The 23,679-nt window shown below is 38.7% G+C and overlaps 1 protein-coding gene across 1 annotated transcript in view; it reads right to left on the bottom strand.

Moving 5' to 3' along the window:
• VEPH1 (ventricular zone expressed PH domain containing 1) overlaps positions 1-23,679 on the bottom strand; it is a 209,797-nt gene that overhangs the window by 28,364 nt on the left and 157,754 nt on the right. The window contains exon 10 of the mRNA XM_022573628.2: positions 23,301-23,435. Coding sequence (XP_022429336.1) covers positions 23,301-23,435 — 135 coding nt within the window. The remainder of the gene's footprint in view (positions 1-23,300; positions 23,436-23,679) is intronic.

The following is a 23,679-nucleotide window of genomic DNA, read 5'->3' as shown; positions in this document are numbered from 1 at the left end:
AGGGTGTCAGCAGTAAATGTAATCACCAGAACTACTGGCAATGAAAGCCTGCATTCCCATGGGACCTCCTTTCATATTGGAAAGCAAAGAATTGCAGTGATTTTTTCTTTTTCTAATCAGTGGTTGCCACCTGCATTTAACAACTACGTATTGAGCATCTAGTACTAGTATGTATTACTATGTGTACTAGACCATAGAGGTGCTGATGTGGAAAAAGCTCATTCGAGAGGCTTTCTTTTTCTTCATTTGGAATCCATTAGTGAGATAATCATACCCCTCAGCTCTGTACATTATTTTGCTGGGGGTGAGGTCCTTCTCTTGCTGTCTTAATTTTCTTCCTTTATCCCTGATACTGCCCTCATTCTCAGACTCTGCTCCCATCTCCCCTTTATATAAGTTCTCACTCTTTGGGGTTCGATATGTCTTTGAACAGATATGTATTCCTGAAAAATATGGAGCAATGCTTAGGGTATTTGTCATTTTCATAAATACATTATATCATAGACCACATTCTATTTCTCGCTTGTTTCACTCAAGATCTCTAGAAGGTTTTGTATGTGTATTTAGTTTGTTGCCTCTACTGCTGTAATGTGATTTACTAGTGCATTTTCACCACCCACCACATTTTATCTAACCATTCTCCTAAGTATGGGCATCAAGGGTGCCTCCACCTTTGCACCTAGACGGACCATGCAACAATGAATATTCTCATCATACATGTCCCCTTGTGGACATGAGCAAGAATTCTTCTGGGATAATCATTCAGGAGTGAAACTGCTGGATCATAGGGTATGTGTAAGAATATAGAGAAAATATTTTTATGGTTTTGCAGAGTCTGGGCTTTCTGAGCAAATTTTACTGAAACTTGGGACCTGGGCTAAAAGAAAAAGCTTTAGAAGTGAATTCATAACTAATCAGAAAGTGAGAGACCACCTAGAGAGATTTATCTTCCCAGAAGTATGTGTTCATATTTCAAGGTGGGGATGAGACCCAGGATTTGGAGACATCCCTGGGTTATCAAGCTGGAGACACTAGTCTTGTCCTCTCCATGGAGCGATTTATCTGCATCCAAAAGTTAAGAGTAAGAACCCAGCATCCTTCCCAAGGAGCAAAGATTTTTCTCCCCTTCTTTCAGATGAGTGGGGGCGTTGTCCCTCCCCTATGTAAATATCCAGATTCATGTTTTCATGGTTCCTTACCTATAATGCAGACCTTGGTATGTGTAGGATGACATGTGGTTCTCATCGTGTTGCCTGAGGGTAAACAACTGAGGCAAAGGGGAAGCGGTGAGGTTATCCGTTGTAAATAACAATAATCTGCTCTGCTCCAGAAACCTTGTTTGCATGACACATTAACAAATTTAACATTATGCGTATCTTTAACTTCTCTAGGTTCTGATAAATTGCTTTTCAGGATGGCTGTCCAATTTACATTCCCACCAGCACAGCATGAGGAAGTCCTTTTCCACATCACAATAAGGGACTTTCTAGACTCTGAAGTTTCTCGAGGAATTTCTATCCAACAACCATTTCTAATGCCTGAAATAGGCCATGCTTTTGGTGACCACAGTCACCGTGGTTTGATTGCATCAGGGGCTGGCAACAGTCTCCAGTGGCTTCTAATACCACTGCTTCTTAAACCATGGGGAAAATCAACCACACTTCTGTAGAAAACACTGTATTTTTCTCTACCTTTATTGCCTTTTGCTGTCATCAGAAGCATTCCAGGTTCTGGGCATCAGACCACCCTTTTTGGGTACAATTATTTTAATACACTAGTGCATATCAACATTTGGCCAGGGTCTAGTTTTATTTTAAGAATGATCATTCTGTCGACTTGTTTACTACTTGGAATAGTGATCAATGGGATAAAACTGACTCTTATCATGGACTTAAGGAGAAGGCATTGTTTCCCATGATATGGGAATTTCAAATGTCTCCGTTTAGTCTTTCAACAGAGCACAGTGCTAAGCACTGGTGAAGCAGTAGAGATCAAGGCAGATGGGATAAGATGAACTACTCCTCAGTAGAGAAAGGGATAAAGCAAACTCTGGTCTATTTACCCAATGGAAAATTCCACATGAGCTAGATCTACATGTATGAACAGACATATTTTTAAAACACAGAAAGCATATTACGAAAGATGTATGCAATACAGTAACACATATGTAAAATTTTAAAACAATGGTACAAAACATTCACAGAAATAATACACACTGACCTCAGGAGAGTATTTGCAACAGTTTCCTTCTTTTTGTAAAGGAAAATATTTGAAGTAAATATGGAAGAAATGTAAACACCTCTTCTATCTTGTGGTGGGAATGGATGTCATCTTTCTGCACTTTCCTGAATTTGTCAGTTATTTCATCAAAATAAATAAAGTCAAAAATAAATAAAAGTGAGGCAGAGAACACAGTTCAGTGAAGCAAAGAGACTGGCAGGGGTTAGAATCTGTGAGGAACAAAGGTTCTGCGTGTGGGGAGGATTCCTTGGTGTCCTTCAAATCACTTGTAGAGGGATCTCCTCATTTTGCCTGTGTGAGGCTGGCCTCAGTGGTGATGGTCGTTAAAGGACCATTTATTTCTCTTGATTTTTGCATTTATTCTTGTTGGGTGGCTCCATATGATCGCTTCTTTTACTCTAGCTCTTCAAACTCAGAGACAAAGACATGAAATGCAAAGTGTTTGAAATATGTTCTACTGTTTTGTTTTAGAAAACAAACCAAACCTAAAGAACACTGGCACCCAGTTCTACGGTAGGGAAGTGTTACAGAATGGGTTAGATGACACAAGTGATACTTAGAAATAAGGTTCTTCTCTGCACAGTGGGATGGTATAAAGAATGTAGGTTTGGGAGCCAGAAGATCTGAGTTTGAGCCCTGCTACTGTCATTTACTAGCAGTTCTTGGGAAATATCTTAATTTCTCGGGGCTTTCAATGTACTTCTCAATCTGCACAATGACTGTGATCCCTAAGCTGCCTCCTTCAGAGAGCTGTTACCACAAATCAATTCATGGATACCTATGCTACTTTGTAAACTGTAGAGAAGTAATACAAAGTAGTGATAATTATGATGATATGAACAAAGTAAGATAAGACACTCCTTTTCATGCGTATAAAATATACAGTGTTTTTGTCTCAGCTAGATAAATATATGTAAATCTTTCTGAAATGAATGACTTGTTTAAGAAACACTGATATCAGGCGTCTGAGAAACATATTTCATTTTCTTAAGGCAAGTAACATATTTATCTGCCTGTTTTCGTTAGTTTGTTGTCAAACCTACGAAAATTGGGTATAATGAGATGCAAACATAGAAGGATGTAATGCAACGTGAACACCTGAAAGGGTGGTAATGACGTGTGCATGTCCGATGGGGCCACAATGAGATGAGCAAATAGAAATGTGCCTGGGCAGTGGGGTAATGAGATGCATAAATGGTTGGATGTAATAATAAAGGCATTTGCGGGGGACATAATATGATTTATAAATGGAAACATTAAATAGGGAGGGTGGAAAGGGCAGGCTGTGATAAGCAGCAGAGTGAAAGAATGCAGTGCTGTGTATGAATGGGGGAGCTAATAATATGTGCATGATGAGGGTGTAATGAGATACAAATGGAATGGCATAATGAGGTTCACAGATGGAGGGATGTAATGAGCTGTACAGAAAGGAGGGAATAATGACAAGCATAAAAGGAAGGATTTAATACTATGAATAAAGAAATGGGTGTAAGAAGATGTGAGGACTGAAAGGAGGAGCAGAACAAAAAAGGGGACCTTGGTGAAGGGATGGGAAATAACAAGGTGGCAAACGGAGCACTCTAATGAGATGCTGAGATTAAAGGGTGCAGTGAGGTGTGCCCACTTAGAGAATAATTAGACACACACATAGGGTTATAATGAGGTATCTGAGCCCTGCTCAGACACAGACCATAGCACTCAGTTCTTACAAAAGGAGTGAAAATGGAAAAAATTCAAAGCAGGGCCATAAATATATCTAAATTGTTACAAATCCAAAAAGAGAAAACTAAACAGGTGATTTAACCACAGTCTGGAAGTTTATGAAGTAATGGTTTTATAGGTGCTGTTTATGGGGCACTTACTCTGTGCCAGTGCTCTGCTGGGTGCTTAACTAACTAAATGCATCATCTCATTTTCCCTTCCTAGCAGCCCTACGAGGCGAGTGGGTTTCCGTGAGGTTAACCAACTTGAGCAGATTCCCAGAGCGTGTTGGTGGTGGAGATGTGATTCAAGCCAAGTCAGCTGGATTCCAGGTGCCTTTGCCTCTTTTCTGGTGTTTCTGTAAGAGTAGACTGTGGGACATACTGCCTCAGAATCTCCTGGATCGTTTGTCTACGATGCAGATTCCCAGGCCCACCCAAGCAAGTACCCCTTGCAAGATCTGCAGAGGCCCCAGGAATTTGCAGTTAAACAAGCTCTCCAGGGGCTCTTGACGTGCTAAGGTCCGAGAATTACTCAGTGAAACCAGCACTGGAGTGACGGTGTTCTAATGCTTCCCATTAGCTCTGGGGAAAGATCACGGAGAAAGGGGCTTACGTGTAGTGTGGGCGGCTGCGATGGCTACAAGTGGGACTGGGCAAGGAATTACCAGACCCTGGAATGAGGCGTCAGATGATACTCTGGACTGTATTTAGCGGAGGACTTAAAAAAATGGCTCCTTCCCCTCAGACTGGTCTTCATTAGGAACCCCAAATTATATTGAAAATAGCATAAAAATTCAAAGATGTACTGAAAATAATTAGACTCTAGGAAATATTTGTTTACTGAATTTAAAAATATGAAGATTACTCCACAGTCTGTGACCTCTAAGGGAAAGAGGGTCATGTGTTCTTAGGACCAAAATTTTGCCAATCTACATGCAACTTTCAGGGTCCTTAAAAAACAAAAAAAGCCAATAGTGCCACTGATTCTTCTCCTTCTTGATATGTCCAGTGTTGAGATATATAAATTGCTATGATTTTTTAGATTAAAAAACCCCAGAATTTATATCTTGAAATGAGTCTTAAACCTCGATGATGACACACGTTTTAGTGACACAGCCTCTGCCTTTTTAGAAGTCTGTTTCGGAATTGTTTTTAGAGTATATTCGTGAGCCACACATGAAAAAGTTTCATTACTTTAGTGAAGTCCAACTTTTAACTTGGAAACTATTATTCAGGTTTTCAAAAATATATTTATTTGTTTTTGGCTGCATTTGGTCTTCGTTGCTGCGTGCGGGCTTTCTCTAGTTGCGGTGAGCTGGGGCTACTCCTTGCTCCGGTGTGCGGGCTTCTAACTGCGGTCTTGTTGTTGAGCACGGGCTCTAGGTGCACAGGCTTCAGTAGTTGTGGCGCAGGGGCTTAGTTGCTCCGTGGCCTGTGGGATCTTCCCGGACCGGGGCTCGAACCCGTGTCCCCTGCATTGGCAGGCGGACTCTCAACCATTGTGCCACCAGGGAAGCCCTATTACTCAGTTTGAGTAGTCTCCTTTTATAAGAGACTTAAGCCTGGATACATTTTGGCTATTGTGAAAATAAAGCTCATTCTCAAAAGATGAAAGCTTTGTCATTCATTTTGTTGAGAGGGGTCTTGCACAGGAAGTGCAGGAAAACAATACTAGTTCCGGTTTATTGAGCTCTTACTATGTATGTCCCGGTCACTGTACAGTGATTTTGCGTATATTTCCAAATCTCATAACACCCCAGTGAACTGGGTACTAGTGTTTAGTGCACTTCGCAGGTAAAGAAGATGTGGCACGGGGGAATTAGATAAAAGAACTGGTAAGTAGTGAAGCCAGGATTCAAACCCAGGTCCTGAGCTTCAAACTACTACGCTTCCACCTTGCTTGAAGAGAGGTGCTGTTTTTGTCTACTAGCTCAGTGTCCAGTGTCTGTAGGCATTCATACAATATCCATGATAGCATCAAGGGAAAAAGAATAAGATTGTACTCATGCACTGATTATTTAAGAAAAGAATCTAAACCACTATTGAATTAGAACAGACATTTCAGAGGGACTGCATACCTCTGTTCCCCCAGGAATAGAGGTATTTCGTTAACTATTTTCTGAAGGGTTTTTCTTTTTTTAATTTCCTTGACTGATGCAGAACATCTGGCTGACTGTGAAGGAATGTTCACTACAGTAGTAAAATTGACATGCTTCATTATAAGACAGTCTGGCTTGTGAAACATGAAGGAAACACAATACGTGTGATCAGCCAGGATTTAAAATAAACCAAGAAAATATTTATGCCGATTGTAATTTCTTTAAAAAAGCACAGTATATGTGAATGGTGGTTAGGGGGATATTACTGGTGTGTATTAATTAGCCAAGTAAAAGAGTAATAATTTTCTAGTTTTTTAATAGTGAATGGAACTGTCACTTAGGTTTAATGTGTTTACAAAATCATGTGCAATCACTTAATGTAATGAGTTGTATGTATGGAATTGTTTAAATGAGGGGCTCAATTAGATTGTTATAATGTATAGCTGTTAAGGGGAAAAAAGAGTGAATCCAAATGAAGGTAGAGACAGAATTTAGGGAGGCAAAGTTTAGAATCTGGCTGGACTTCCAAACTCAGTGGTCCTAAGACATCAATAAAAATCATGCTTATAAAAGTTCCAGAGGACGTGTCAGCTCTCAAGGAGTCTGTTCATCTTCAAGCCTCTCCTCTTATGTTCATCACGGTAATCCCAGATGAACTATTACGTGGCTATGGTGAAAGAATGCAAGTCCACTGATGCTAGATAAACTGTGATAAAAATTCACCTTATGCTTAAGCTAATGCTCAAGCATTGAGTATTACCAATACTTAAGCATTGGGAAATGCTTCCCAGCATCACAAGCCTTATGCACAGAGCACGGTGTAAACGTGGCCGTAGTCACATTTAGCCTCATCTGGCCTCTCAGCTGTTGTCTGTCTGCCTTCACTTTGGTGAGGAGCTCATGCATGAGCTTCTGCCCTTGTTTCCAAGGGGAATGGTAGAACATAGGTTGGTGCTGGGAGAAGTAGAGGGGTCTTGTGAAGAGAAGCTCAGCACAAATCCATTGTCTTCATTCAGAAAATAACTTTGCTTTTTTCTGGGCTCTAAAGACCATCTTTCTGTTTCTCAAGTGGAGTCTCCTAGGTGCAGACTCTTCCTCTTCAGCATAAATCTTTTCTTTGGTCTACATCTTTTTTTTTTTGTGGTACGCGGGCCTCTCACTGCTGCGGCCTCTCCCGTTGCGGAGCACAGGCTCTGGACGCGCAGGCTCAGAGGCCATGGCTCACGGGCCCAGCCGCTCCGCGGCATGTGGGATCCTCCCGGACCGGGGCACGAACTCCTGTCCCCTGCATCGGCAGGCGGACTCTCAACCACTGCGCCACCAGGGAAGTCCTGGTCTACATCTTTACCCTGTATCTTCTCAAACATAGATCTCCCCTACCTTGAAACTTTTCACCATTTCATTACCACTCAACCAAAAGACAAAAGCCCAAGCCTGGATGAACTCCATTTTAGCCCCTGAACAGCTGGTCACTGCTGGAGAAAATCATCCGTCTGTTTTAGTTTAAATCTGTTATCTCAGAACCCAAATGGATGTTCCTTGTTGCCGGACAGTCCTGCCATCTTTCTCTAGCAAATTCATGGTTCCTTTCTGTGAGAATTTCATTTCAAACTTTCTCTTTCCTCAAACCTCCTACATTCCATTCCTCCTTCCCTGACTCCACATTCAGCTGATGGCCTCATCTCTTATTTCATTGAAAAAGATGAAAAGCCACAAAAAAGAACTCACTCATCTTCTCACCACCAAATCCACTAATTGACCTGGGCCTGTGTGGAGTCCTTTATCCTCTCACCTGCTCATCATTCTCGCCCTCTATTGTTTTATCCCAGCAACTTATAAAGGTGATCTGGGGGCTTCCATTTTCAACCATCTCCACACTTCCTCCATCACCAACCCATTCAGCACCATAATTTTAAAATGGCTCCCTACATGTTCTATGTCTCCTTCCTCATTCTTGCTTTCTCAGTTCTCCACTGACTCCTGTTTGAACCCTGCTCTTAAAGCTCCAGTAAAACTGCTCTAATTTGCCAAATTGGACGGATGCTTATCTGTACTTACCTTCCTTGATCTGGTTGCCAAATTCCATCCAATTCCCTTTTCTTTCTTTCTTGGACTCTCTCTTGAGATATGTGACCTCTACTCTTTCTGGGTTTCTTTTGTCTCTCGGCTGTTCTCTGGCCTCAATCCTGAACAGGGTCCTTTCCCTCTTTGTGCTCTCTTCCCAGATGGCTTTAATCTTCCCATGGCTTTCATCATCTCTGTGCCAACAATGCCCTCATTTATATTTCTGGCCTAAACCATTTCCCGTTTGCCCACTAGACGATTCCACCGGAACATCTCACAGGCATTTTAAACTTAAGATGTTCGAAAGTCTCCCTCACCTTTACACCCCACTCATTTACCTCCAAAATTTATATTGAATGTGTCATTTATTTCTATCCCTCCAGGACCATCCCAGTTTTAACTACTCTTTTTCTCTCATCTGGATTAGCAATAGTTTCCCTTGTGATCTCCACGATACTTTTGCCCCTTTCTGATCTAGTCTCCACACAGCAGACTGAGTGATCTTTCGAAGACAAGCTGGGTAATGTCTGCCACTCGAAACTCTTGGGTGGCTTCCCACATACTGCAATAAAATCTCTTTGCCATGGCTTAAGAGGCCAGGGGTAAATTCCCCCAGACCAACTCTCAACCCCTTAATCTTCACTCTCCCTTTGTTCACAGGGCTCAACCCTGACCCTTACACTCCTTCCAACACTGTGGAAGGGGAGTGAGTTGACTCCCGCATATGCATGACCATTCACTGGGATGTAGGAAGAGGAAAATGGAATTTCCACATTCTTTTTCATCTCCTCCTTTACAATTTCTGTTTTTGAATATGTTTTCTAATGGAAATAATGAGTATAATACATGTATATAATTTATAAGTAAATAAATATAAACATGGAGGGTGCTCACTCTAAAAATTTTTCTGATTGGATGTGTGATTTAAATTTGGAGAAGAATGCTCTAATATGCCAAGGTTTTGACTTTCTTTTTAAATTCTTCTTCTTTTGTTTTTTGTTTGTTTGTGTGTGTGTGTGTTTTTAATCTCAAAGCCTTTATGCAAATAGGCTCCTTTGCCAGGAAAACTTGGACACCAGCTCAGAGAAGACTTCCCTGACCATCCGTCAAATGCCCTCGTCCTTCACCTCTTTCTTCAGGCATTTTATGCTTGTATAGCATCTGTCAGTGTGGAATTGTGTATTTATTTACGTGTACATTACTTGTCTCCATGGGGCAGGGTGTGGTTGTTTAGGTTCGGTCTCTGCACAGTACTTGGCACAGAGCAGGCATTTGTAAAAAATATTTTTAACTGAATGAATGAACTTGAGTCATATTTACCATGACTTCGCTGAGATCTTTTGTCTCTTCCATGTTACTGCTCATGTCATTTCTCCGTACATGGAACCACTTTCCTCTTTCTTTTAAAAGCCCAGACCTTGTATTTTAATGTCTACCATTCCCCCCAACTTTGCATCTGCATCCACACTCCACCCTCAATCTGCCCTCCCAACCCCCTTGCCTGTGGTTTCCTATCATGACTTGCATTCCCATGGAATTTACCCCATAATCAATGGATTTACCACTTGCCCGGCTTCTTTGGATGGATGCTTATTCACACCTTCTTTTTATCTCTTTACCTCACCTTTGCTTCTTAGATATGCCTATCAGGTTTTCCTGGTTCTGAGCTCATAGCCTGAAAGCCTAAGAGCCCTCCACCCCATCTAGGCTTCTGAAATCTCGAACCTAATTTCCATCTACCCCATTATTATCTAGCTTGCTCCGAAAGGGAGATTCAACACAGCTAACCTCTCTGAGACACCTGGGTTCACACTGTTCTCTTTTGAGGCTGGCCTACCAACACTTGTCACTTATATCACACATGTACACTTGAATTTCCGGTAAGATTTTGAAGTTATATTCTATATATAATAAGCCCACTACTTATTTACTTATTATGTATTTATTTATTCAAGCACTATGTTAACACAGTAACTCAGAACACTAAATCTAAGCCTTTGGGAGCATCAGAAGGTCTCTTTTTGTTCTACCAAGAATTGGAGCTTTAGTTTTATTTATACTTTGACACTACAGCCAGTTACCCTGGGAACTGTCAAGTGTGTTCGTAGCAATGTGGACTGAAAACAAATCTCCAAGTGTTAGCCACATGGGGTACATTTTATTTCAGCAGTAAATTTAAATTTTTCTGGTTTCGTTTCCATAATGGGCATAGCTTCGAGAACTCATTTCTATGGCATATGGAATTTCTGCATGCTTTGGGAACTGGAACATGTGTGTCAATAACAGAGACCCCTCTCTCACATTCCAGCCCTTCAGCAATCTCTGCATCAGCTTTGTCAACTGTCTGGTCCTCTGATAATCAGAGCACTGCTCCCTCTGAAGGGCTGGGTGCACGTGCCCTGGAATGGAATTATTAATAGTATCTCTAGTTACTCCACAGAGGCCATTCTCTTCATTTCTTAAATAAATCAATGGATTTTCTGCCCTTTTTCTAAAATCCTTACTTTACAGTGAAAATTGGTTATCTTAAAATGGAATTTTCTTTTTTTATTATGTATTTTTAAAATTCGTTCCTCTATCTTCAGCATCTAGAAGACTACCTGGCAATTGTAAGCACTCTAATTATTTACTGGAAACATAAATGAACATCTCCTCCTTCCTTAAGATGTTAAAGACCAGTATCTTTGACATTGCCAATATGATGCTGCATCACTCATCTCTGCTTAGTAAAATAAAATTTGCTTTATTTAACTAAACTGCTCAGTTACTTACATTTACTTACAAAAAGCAATATAAGTAAAAGTGGTACTTCTGTAATTATATTTTTCCCTTGGTTGTAAAAGAAATAGATACTTAGAGAAAATTTAGAAGATAGCTAATCCCATCAACCAGAGCTAATCATTGCTAACATTTTGGTATATTTCCTTTCGGCTGTCTTAATGGGCAAATCTCAAATAATCTTCTTTATATAAATAATTTTGCATCCCACAATGTGGTATCTGACGTAAGCATTGTTTCATGTCATTAAACATTTTTCATAAACATGATTTTTCATGGTTTCCTAATATTCTTCCCTATAGATGGATGTCTATATATATGTATTACTTTAATTGTCCCATCTTTAGACATATATGTTATGTACATTGTTATATCACATATTGTAAATTATTTTATATTAATAATCTAAATTATATATTAGAAAATATTATACTATATTGTGTTATAATGTGTATATATATATTTTTTAATAGATCTTTACTGGAGTATAACTGCTTCACAATACTGTGTTAGCTTCTGTTGCACAACAAAGCAAATCAGCCATATGCATACACACGACCCCATATCCCCTTCCTCTTGAGTCTCCCTCCCATTGTCCCTGTCTCACCCCTCTAGGTCCTTGCAAAGCACGGAGCTGATCTCCCTGTGCTATGCTGCTGTTTCCCACCAGCCAGCTATTTTACATTCAGTAGTGTATATATTTCGATGCTACTCTCACTTCGCCCCAGCTTCCCCCTCCCACCCCAAGCATGTGTACATAACACTTTCATTTTCCCACCTTTAGACATTTAGGCTGTTAACAGATTACTCCAAAGTATTTTTTTGGTGTGGGTACCTTAAGTTCTATACACATTTCAGATTATTTCTTTAGAACAGATTCTTAGAAGTAGAATCACTGTGTTAAAGGATATGAATATTTTTAAGACTCTTGACCTGCATTGCTAAATTACGTATTTAGAAATGTTGAAATAATTTACACTCTGGCTAGAAATGTGTGAAAGTGTCTAAACTCCCTTACTCTAGCCAGCACTGATTATTGCCTTTTTAAAAATGGATTAAAAAGGTACTGTTATTTTAATTTCAATTTTTTAATCTTGACTACTAATGAGGCTGAATACTTTTTCTGCACTCAAAGTCTCCTTTGAATTATTTGCTCATGTCTTTGGCCCACTGATTATTGACTTGCACAAACCCACAGTATCTTAAGGATATTAAACTTGTCTTTCATACTTGTTACACATATTTTCAAGTTACTAAATAGATTTTGTTTTTATAAATTTTATATTTTTTGTAGTTAAATATATTAATCCTCTACTCTTAGACATTACAGGTTTAATCAAAAAAAAACAGAAAAAGAAAAAAAGAAAGGAAGAAAGGAAGGAAGGAAGGAAGAAAGAAAGAAAGAAAGAAAGAAGGAAAGGAAGGAAGGAAGAAAGAAAAAGAAGGAAAGAAAGAAAAGCATGTACAAAGGATAATGTAACAAATACCCATGACCCTGCAGGCCAAATTTAACAAATGCTAATATTTTGCTTCTGATTTTTTAAAAACAAAATTATAGACGAAACTGAGATCTTAATTTTCTTCCCAGTAACATTTCCCTCCTTCCATTCCCCAGTTCCTCGTTATCCAGAGGCAATGCCATCATGAATTTGGTGTGATTCTAAATATGCTGTTGTATTTTTATCACAAGTATATGTACCCATAAATAATGCATAATACTGCTCAGTGTGTTTCAAAAATATATGCAAGCTATCATACTATTCATATCATAATTTTGCAACTTGCTTATTAAAAATCAATAGTATGTTTTTAAGATTTATTCCATGTTACTACACATAGGTCTAATTAATTCACTTTCACTGCCTGTGTAGCATGACTATATCACGACATTTTTCTGTGTCCTTCTAATGATGAACATTTGCATTGTTCCTGATTTTTTGGTGCAAACAATGTTCAGGTAACATCTGTATATGTCTTCTGGTGCAAGTATGTGAGAGTTTCACCTAGAAATGTAATTGCAAGATAGTAGGGTACATGAATTTATAATATAACCAGCTATTGCCAGATTGCCCTTTTAAAAAGGTTGTAAAGGAAAATTTGTCTTAAACCTTGTCTAGGACAGAACATTTTTATATGTTATAATATAAAACCTCCTTGTGGAAAGAAATGAGCATTTCCTACTTAAATGTTCTGAAAGAAAGAAAGAAAGGAAGGAAGGAAGGAAGAAAGAAAGGAGGGAGGGAGGGAGGGAGGGAGGGAAAGGAAGGAAGGAAGGGAAGAAAGAAAGAATATGTGAGGTGATGGATATGTTAATTAACTAGATAGGGGAATCCTTTGTGGGGGAAAATGCTTAAGGTTTTTTCTGATAAGTTGTAAATGTAATTAAGTAACTTCTGGAAAGTTACTCACCTACCCTGACTGCCAGCTAGTTGTCATTTATGAATCTAATTATTGACTACATATATTTTTTTTCTTAAGTGCTTTTTTCTTTTTTAAGGAGATAAACCTGTTTTAGTCTCATATGTCATGTATGAACATTCTTATATTTTCACATCTTTGCCAAAACTTGTATTGCTACAATTTTTTATTCTTGCCAGTCTGATCACTGTAAAAAGTACTTCATTTTTAACATTTTAAATCAATTATTTCAATGATTTTTAGTGAGTCTAAACATCCTTTCTTAGGTGTTTTGGCCACTTGAGTTTTTGTTCAGTGAATTTTCTGTTCATGTTCTTTGCCCAGTTTTCTCTTGGGTTGCTTGTCTCTTCCTTGTTGATGTGTAGGAGAGTTTTGTGTGTTACACATATTTTATTTTAATTTTTAAATTTTATTTATTTTTTATACAGTAGGTTCTTATTAGTCATCAATTTTATACACATCAGTGTATACATGTCAATCCCAATCTCCCAATTCATCCCACCACCACCCCCTCACAGCTTTCCCCCCTCGGTGTCCATATATTTGTTCTCTACATCTGTGTCTCAACTTCTGCCATGCAAACCGGTTCGTTTGTACCATTTTTCTAGGTTCCACATACATGCGTTAATATACGATATTTGTTTTTCTCTTTCTAATATACTTCACTCTGTGTAACAGTTGCTAGATCCATCCATGTCTCTACAAATGACCCAATGTTGTTCCTTTTTATGGCTGAGAATTATTCCATTGTATATATGTACCACATCTTCTTTATCCATTCGTCTGTCGATGGGCATTTAGGTTGCTTCCATGACCTGGCTATTGTAAACAGTGCCGCAGTGAACACTGGGGTGCATGTGTCTTTTTGAATTATGGTTTTCTCTGGGTATATGCCCAGTAGTGGGATTGCTGGATCATATGGTAATTCTATTTTTAGTTTTTTAAGGAACCCCCATACTGTTCTCCATAGTGGCTGTATCAATTTACATTCCCACCAACAGTGCAAGAGGGTTCCCTTTTCTCCACACCCTCTCCAGCTTTTATTGTTTGTAGATTTTCTGATGATGCCCATTCTAACTGGTGTGAGGTGATACCTCATTGTAGTTTTGATTTGAAATTCTCTAATGATTAGTGATGTTGAGCAGCTTTTCATGTGGTTCTTGGCCATCTGTATGTCTTCTTTGGAGAAATGTCTATTTAGGTCTTCTGCCCATTTTTGGATTGGGCTGTTTGTTTTTTTACTATTGAGCTGCATGAGCTGTTTATATATTTTGGAGATTAATCCTTTGTCGGTTGATTTGTTTGCAAATATTTTCTCCCATTCTGAGGGTTGTCTTTTCGTCTTGTTTATGGTCTCCTTTGCTGTGCAAAAGCTTTTAAGTTTCATTAGGTCCCATTTGTTTATTTTTGTTTTTATTAATCTAGGAGGTGGGTCAAAAAAGATCTTGCTGTGATTTATGTCAAAGAGTGTTCTTCCTATGTTTTCCTCTAAGAGTTCTATAGTGTCCAGTCTTATATTTAGGTCTCTAATCCATTTTGAGTTTATTTTTATGTATGGTGTTAGGGAGTGTTCTAATTTCATTCTTTTACATGTAGCTGTCCAGTTTTCCCAGCACCACTTATTGAAGACACTGTCTTTTCTCCATTGTATATCCTTGCCTCCTTTGTCATAGATTAGTTGACCATAGGTGCGTGGGTTTATCTCTGGGCTTTCTATCTTGTTCCACTGAAATGTTTCTGATTTTGTGCCAGTACCATATTGTCTTGATTACTGTAGCTTTGTAGTATAATCTGAAGTCAGGAAGTCTGATTCCTCCAGCTCCGGAGTTTTCCCTCAAGACTGCTTTGGCTATTCGGGGTCTTTTGTGTCTACTACAAATTTTAAGATTTTTTGTTCTAGTTCTGTAAAAAATGCCATTGGTAATTTGATAGGGATTGCATTGAATCTGTAGATTGCTTTGGGTAGTAGAGTCATTTTCACAGTATTGATTCTTCCAATCCAAGAACATGGTATATCTCTCCATCGGTTGGTATCATCTTTAATTTCTTTCCTTAGTGTCTTATAGTTTTCTGCAAACAGGTCTTCTCTCTCCCTAGGTAGGTTTATTCCTAGGTATTTTATTCTTTTTGTTGCAATGGTAAATGGAAGTGTTTCCTTAATTTCTCTTTCAGATATTTCATCATTAGTGGATAGGAATGCAAGAGATTTCTGTGCATTAATATTGTATCCTGCAACTTTACCAAATTCATTGATTACCTTTAGTAGTTTTCTGGTGGCATTTTTAGGATTCTCTATGTATAGTATCATGTCATCTGCAAACAGTGACAGTTTTACATCTTCTTTTCCAATTTGTATTCCTTTTATTTCTTTTTCTTCTCTGATTGCTGTGGCTAGGACTTCCAAAACTATGTTGAATAATAGTGGTGCGAGTGGACATCCTTGTCTTGTTCCTGATCTTAGAGGAAATGCTTTCAGTTTGTCACCACTGAGAATGATGTTTGCTGTGGGCTTGTCATATATAGCATTATTAGGTTGAGTTAGGTTCCCTCTATGCCCACTTTCTGGAGAGTTTTTATCATAAATGGGTGTTGAATTTTGTCAAAAGCATTTTCTGCATCTATTGCAATGATCATATGGTTTTTACTCTTCAATTTGTTAATATGGTGTATCACATTGATTGATTTGCGTATATTGAAGAATCCTTGCATCCCTGGGTTAAATCCCACTTGATCATGGTGTATGATCTTTTCAATGTGTTGTTGGATTCTGTTTGCTAGTATTTTGTTGAGGATTTTTGCATCTATATTCATCAGTGATATTGGTCTGTAATTTTCCTTTTTTGTAGTTTTGGTATCAGGGTGATGGTGGCCTCATAGAATGAATTTGGGAGGGTTCTTTCCTCTGCAATTTTTTGGAAGAGTTTGAGAAGGATGGGTGTTAGCTCTTCTCTAAATGTTTGATAGAATTCACCTGTGAAGCCATATGGTCCTAGACTTTTGTTTGTTGGAAGATTTTTAATCACAGTTTCAATTTCATTACTTGTGATTGGTCTGTTCATATTTTCTATTTCTTCCTGGTTCAGTCTTGGAAGGTTATACCTTTCTAAGAATTTGACAATTTCTTCCAGGTTGTCCATTTTATTGGCATAGAGTTACTTGTAGTAGTCTCTTAGGATGCTTTCTATTTCTGTGGTGTTTGTTGTAACTTCTCCATTTTCATTTCTAATTTTATTGATTTGAGTCCTCTCCCTCGTTTTCTTGATGAATCTGGCTAATGGTTCATCAATTTTGTTTATCTTCTCAAAGAACCAGCTTTTAGTTGTATTGATCTTTTCTATTGTTTTCTTTGTTTTTATTTCATTTATTTCTGCTCCGATCTTTATGATTTCTTTCCTTCTGCTAACTTTGGGTTTTGTTTTTCTTTCTCTAGTTCCTTTAGGTGTAGATTGTTTATTTTTCTTGTTTCTTGAGGTAGGCTTGTATAGCTATAAACTTCCCTCTTAGAACTGCTTTTTCTGCATACCATAGGTTTTGGATCGCCGTGTTCTCATTGTCATTTGTCTCTAGGTACTTTTTGATTTCCTCTTTGATTTCTTCAGTGATCTCTTGGTTATTTAGTAACATATTGTTAGCCTCCATGTGTTTGTGTTTTTTACATTTTTTTCCCTGTAATTCATTTCTAATCTCATAACGTTGTAGTCAGAAAAGATGCTTGATATGATTTCAATTTTCTTAAATTTTCTGAGGCTTGATTTGTGACCCAAGATGTGATCTATCCTGGAGAATGTTCCATGTGCACTTGAGAAGAAAGTGTAATCTGCTGTTTTTGGATGGCATGTCCTATAAATATCAATTAAATCTATCTGGCCTATTGTGTCATTTAGGCTTCTGTTTCCTTATTTATTTTCATTTTGGATGATCTGTCCATTGGTGTAAGTGGGGTGTTAAAGTCCCCTACTATGATTGTGTTACTGTCGATTTCCCCTTTTATGGCTGTTAGCATTTTCCTTATGTATTGAGGTGCTCCTATGTTGGGTGCATATATATTTATAATTGTTATACCTTCTTCTTGGATTGATCCCTTGGTTATTATGTAGTGTCCTTCCTTGTCTCTTGTAACATTCTTTACTTTAAAGTCTATTTTATCTGATATGAGTATTGCTACTCCAGCTTTCTTTTGATTTCCATTTGCATGGAATACTTTTTCCATCCCCTCACTTTCAGTCTGTATGTGTCCCTTGGTCTGAAGTGGGTCTCTTATAGACAGCATATGGATGGGCCTTTTTTTTGTATCCATTCAGCAAGCCTGTGTCTTTTCGTTGGAGCATTTAATCCATTCACGTTTAAGGTAATTATCGATATGTATGTTCCTATGACCATTTTCTTAATTGTTTTGGGTTTGTTTTTGTAGGTCCTTTTCTTCTCTTGTGTTTCCCACATAAAGAAGTTCCTTTAGCATTTGTTGTAGAGCTGGTTTGGTGGTGCTGAATTCTCTTAGCTTTTGCTTAACTGTAAAGCTGTTGATTTCTCCATCGAATCTGAATGAGATCCTTGCTGAGTAGAGGAATCTTGGTTGTAGCTTCTTCCCTTTCATCACTTTAAGTATATTATGCCATTCCCTTCTGGCTTGTAGAGTTTCTGCTGAGAAATCAGCTGTTAACCTTATGGGAGTTCCGTTGCATGTTATTTGTCATTTTCCCCTTGCTGCTTTCAATACTTTTTCTTTGTCTTTAATTTTTGCCAGTTTGATTACTATGTGTCTCGGCGTGTTTCTCCTTGGGTTTATCCTGCCTGGGACTCTCTGCACTTTGTGGACTTGGGTGGCTATTTTCTTTTCCATGTTAGGGAAGTTTTCAACTATAATATCTTCAAATATTTTCTCTGGTCCTTTGTCTCTCTCTTCTCCTTCTGGGACCCCTCTAATGTGAATGTTGTTGCGAATAATGTTGTCCCAGAGGTCTCTTAGGCTGTCTTCATTTCTTTGCATTCTTTTTTCTTTATTCTGTTCTGCAGCAGTGAATTCCACCGTTCTGTCTTCCAGGTCACTTATCCGTTCTTCTGCCTCAGTTATTCTGCTATTGATTCCTTCTAGTGTAGTTTTCATTTTAGTTATTGTATTGTTCATCTCTGTTTGTTTGTTCTTTAATTCTTGTAGGTCTTTGTTAAACATTTCTTGCATCTTCTCGATGTTTGCCTCCATTCTTTTTCCAAGGTCCTGGATCATCTTCACTATCATTATTCTGAATTCTTTTTGTGGAAGGTTGTTTATCTCCACTTCATTTAGTTGTTTTTCTGGGGTTTTATGTTGTTCCTTTATCTGGTACATAACCCTCTGCCTTTTCTTCTTGTCTATCTTTCTTTGAATGTGTTTTTTTTTTCCACAGGCTGCAGGATTGTAGTTCTTCTTGCTTCTGCTGTCTGCCCTCTGGTGGATGATGCTATCTAAGAGGCTTGTGCAAGTTTCCTGATGGGAGGGACTGGTGGTGGGTAGAGCTGACTGTTGTTCTGGTGGGCAGAGCTCAGTAAAAGTTTAATCCACTTGACTGCTGATGGGTGGGGCTGGGTTCCCTCCCTGTTGGTTGTTTGGCCTGAGGCAACCCAACACTGGAACCTACCTGGGCTCTTTGGTGGGGCTAATGACAGACTCTGGGAGGGCTCACGCCAAGGAGTACTTCCCAGAACTTCTGCTGCCAGTGTCCTTGTCCCCACTGTGAGCCACAGCCACCCCCTGCCTCTGTAGGAGACCCTCCAACACTAGCAGTTAGCTCTGGTTCAGTCTCCTATGGGGTCACTGCTCCTTCCGCTGGGTCCTGATATGCATACTACTTTGTGTGTGCCCTCCAAGAGTGGAGCCTCTGTTTCCCCCAGTTCTGTCGAAGTCCTGCAATCAAATCCCACTAGCCTTCAAAGTCTGATTTTCTAGGAATTCCTCTTCCCATTGCTGGACCCCCAGGTTGGAAAGCCTGACGTGGGGCTCAGAACCGTCACTCCAGTGGGTGGACTTCTGTGGTATAAGTGTTCTCCAGTCTGTGATTTTCCCACCCAGCAGTTATGGGATTTGATTTTACTGTGATTGCACCCCTCCTACCGTCTCATTGTCGCTTCTCCTTTGTCTTTGTATGTGGGGTATCTTTTTTGGTGAGTTCCAGCATCTTCCTGTTGATGATTGTCCAGCAGCTAGTTGTGATTCTGGTGTTCTCACAAGAGGGAGGGAAAGCACGTCTTTCTACTCCGCCATCTTGGTTCAGGGCCCTTACATATATTTTAAATAACTTCTCCCAGGTTGTGCTTGCCTTTTAACTTTGTTGTGGTGTAATTTGTCATACAGAAATTTAAACTTTTTAGTTTAATAGTACTCGAATCTATTCATATTTCCTTTATGATTTCTGTTTACTTATGTCTTAAATTCTTTCTTATCCTGAAGTCACAAAGACAACTATGGGTATTTTCTTCTACTTGTTGTAAAGTTTCATTGATTACATTTAGAGCTTTATCTAGAGTTAGTTTATTTATTATAGTGTCTGGGTGGGATCTAATTTTATCTTTTCCATCTGAAAAGTCACATGTCCCCCATATTATTTTTAAAATATTTTATTTTCTCCTCACTGATTGGAAATCTCCTTTCTATCATCTACCAAGTGTCCATATATGCTTGGAACTATCTTTGGACTCTTTATTCCTTATTAGTATTAATTTATCCCTATAGCAATAATCACCTCCTCATCTTATTGTGCTTTTAGAATAAGTTTTCATTTCCTAGTAGAAAAATTTTCTCCTCTCTGTTCTTTTGCAGAACTGTTTTGGTTATTCTCAAATCTAGGATCACTTTGTCAAACTCCATGAAGAAATTCTGTTGCTATTATGATTGGAAATAAATTGTATTTATGATTTGAGAGAAAATTTCCATTTGTGTAATCAGTGTTCCTAGGCATGAGAAGGGCATATCTTTCCATTAATCCAAGTTTTAAAAAAATGTTTTTATTACTATTTAAAATTAAGAAAAGTAGTCAAGATAGATAGGTTATATGCCCATAACAAACACCAAAACTTCTGTCTTTAACAAAACAGAAGGTTGTTCCTTCATCATGCGAAGTGTGTGGTGGGTCTGGGTGGCTCTCCAGAGCAGCAGTCCTCTATGTGGTAGTTTGGGGTTCCAGGTTTTGTCCGTCTTCTGACAACTCAATATCAACATTTGCTTCTGCAGTCCCCATGGTAGGGTAAGAAAGGGAAGATGGAGAATGAAACACTGGCTTTGAAAAGCTTCTGCCTGGAGTGACACATATCCCTTCTCATATATCATTGGCTAAGCAAGTCACATGATCAAGGCTTACTTCAAGAGGCAGGGAATTGTAATTTTACAAGCCAGAGTAGAGAAAACCCAGATATATTGGTGGTGGACCTGATGTCACCATGGTGTATGCTTGTGCTCTAGCTCTGCACCTGATTAGGTAGGTGACCTACGACAGGTCCCTATGCTTCCAATTTTAACATCTGGAAAGTGACAGGATTTATTTACTTATTCAATTGATACTCATCATTTATTGAGAGCCTACCATGTGCCAGGCACTGTGTGACCCTGGAAATATAATGGTAAACATAGTGCATCCCTTGCCCTCAAGCACTTTACAAATTAATAGATAACTTACTGTTGGTTTTCAATTCTAAAATTCCAAGATTTTATTAAAATGAATTCTCAATAACAAACTCTCCAGAGCATTATATTCTAAAGACTTAGGCATTTTCTCAGAAGTGTCTTCCTTTCTTCTATACCTGAATCCAGTTGGCTGCAGTATTAATTCTATCACAGCAACAGATACACACATGCCCATCATTTTCAAATCACTAGTGTATGTACAGACTGGCACATATGGTGAAAAGAAAGCAGACTTTGGACCATTCTCACAGCTATTGTGAATTTCATGGGAAGAACACTTCATAAAATAAAGAGAGTAGAAAATCAATTTGATTGAGAAATACCCAGGTTGATAAACTTTGTCACACAGTGCACATTCCAGACATCAAAGTTTTTCTATTAGTTATGAATTAACCAAATTATAAAGTTTTAAAAATTTATAAAACATTTTGGTTTGCAGTTAATTTTTCCCTAGAGGAATATTTATTGGCATGAAATAGAAGAAATATGAATAAGTATACTTGTGAGCATGCACAAAACTGGTTTGCGAAGTTTTGGGGTTTTTTTTCAACCTCTTAGGACTTGAAGCAGTCTGCTGAGGTTTAATTTACAAGTTCCCTCTAGTTAAACTACAGTTCACTATGAAACATTTATAAGAATTTGAGGCATTGTCTTTAAACATGATACAAAACTTTAAAATTTGCAGGAAATATGCAAAGAATTCCATTCTACTTTGCACTGATGCAACTATGGCATTTCTTTTATTCTTAATACGACATGTCTAATTCTTAAACCAAAGCCAAAAAATAGTGATGCAATAATTGGGTGTGGCTTCAGTGTCTTACAGACCATACTAACTAAACTTCTGATTAATCACACCCATTTCTCATCTTTTCACAATCCTTCAGCACTTAAGAGGTAATGAGTTTGTTTCACAATGTAACAGTTTTTGATTAATTTGCTACTTGTTTGTACTTTGAGTTTATTTAATATTAGTATGTTTGTTCCCCTTCTCAATAGTAAAACAAGGACAAAGACCATGATCATATACTCTCAGAATCTCTGGTTTGATCAGTAAGCATCCAATGCTTATTACTGGGCTTTCTTGAAGGCAAAATAAGGATAATCAGGATCTCTGAGTGTGAGAAGGACTTACAGAAGCTGGCAATTTACTAAGCAGAGATCAATAACCATTCTCTATTCTCATTATCCATGTTCTTCCTGAGTTATCCAATCTACTGTCATGACATCAAGTGCTATCTTTGACTCCCAAATCCATTATCTCCAGTCATGTCCTTCTTCCTGAGGTCCACAGTGGCAATTCAACCACCATTACCATCTGGTTATCTACACAAACCACTCACACTCAAAATATGTAAGCCAGAATGATTTATCTTCTTCCTCCACATCAGCTTCCTTTGTGGTCTCTCTTTTTCAAGATGGTGCCATCATCCATTGGCCACACAATGCACCTGGAGTCATCCTTGGTTCTTTCAATTTCCTTATCAGGCAGCAAGTCCTGTTGATTCTGTTTCTTTAATGGCTCTTGAATCCATCCTCTTCCTACAACTTCCAACTTTAGCTCAGGCCTTCATTTCCTACCTGACTACAGTAGTTGCTTCCTTTGTAGTCTTCCTGTCTCCAGTCAGGCTTCCTCTAATCATTCTCTCCATAGCCAGGCCTGTGACCTTTCTCATGGGCAGATCTGATCATGGCAGTGAACGTCCACTTCTGGTTACACTCTGTTGACTGGATAGGCGTAGCCCCACATTTTGGTCCTTTCCTAGTTCAAGGGCCTGCTCGGGAGATCTCGGCCAACTGTGTTCTGAGAGTGATGCCCCTGTTTCCACACTCCTAAAATGCTCTGTCTCACATCATCCTTGTCTGCCTCAACAGAGCTCTTTCCCACCCTGACCTTCCTGTTCACCTTGTCTTCCCTTTCTAGCTTTGTGGTGACAACAGAGGGCAAGGTGATGAGAGGAAGTATGGAAGGATGAAATGAAAAGCACTAAAGAAGCTGGAGCTTGATTCCCCAATGCTCTTTCCTTTTCAGTCCTAGAGTTGTCTGTCTTCTTTTATAAACTGTTTTCTATTCCATACCATGTGTGTGGTTTTTGTGTGGCTCTGAGTGGGCAGTATTATGTCAGTCTGGGAGCCTCAAAGGGCAGTGACCTTGTCTACTGATATCTCTAGGTCCTGAGTCCACTATAGCATGACATGTAAATCGTTACTTAGTGTTTTCTAATAATAAAAGAAAATAAAGGAATGAAGGGAAAAAACTGAACTATCAAGAAAAGGCAAACTGTTTCAAGCTAATCTTGAATCTTGGTTTAAAATAACATGTCCAAGGAAAAAAGAATTTACCTTCTGCTGTGGGAATGTGGACTCCATCATGGCTGTTTCAAAGCTGTGAGCACCCTCTGCCTGGGTCTTCTCCCACAGAGCTCTGAGAAATTGCACAGAACGGCTCTGTATAGACAGGGGCTCAGGAAACAGGCTCTGAAAGGGCATTAATGAGAGAAACGTGACATGTTATCTCTTGTCCTAACAGTATTGTTTGATTGGCTGCAAAGCACTATTAGGCTTGGTCTGAACTTAAAAATGGTTTAAATTTAAATAAAGCTACAGGGAAATCTGTCTTGAAGATCAAACATATGGTACATTTCATGTATTTTATTTCTTAACAGAAAATTTAACATAAATAGGATTTTTTTTTTTGGCGGTACGCGGGCCTCTCACTGCT

This window comes from Delphinapterus leucas, chromosome 4 (genome assembly GCF_059928025.1).
Source record: "Delphinapterus leucas isolate spDelLeu-1000000601 "Yukka" chromosome 4, BTC_Dleu_Yukka2, whole genome shotgun sequence".
In the NCBI taxonomy this organism is placed as follows: domain Eukaryota; kingdom Metazoa; phylum Chordata; class Mammalia; order Artiodactyla; family Monodontidae; genus Delphinapterus; species Delphinapterus leucas.
Note: the sequence above shows the minus strand (reverse complement) of the source record. Positions and strands in the feature narration are given on the sequence as shown.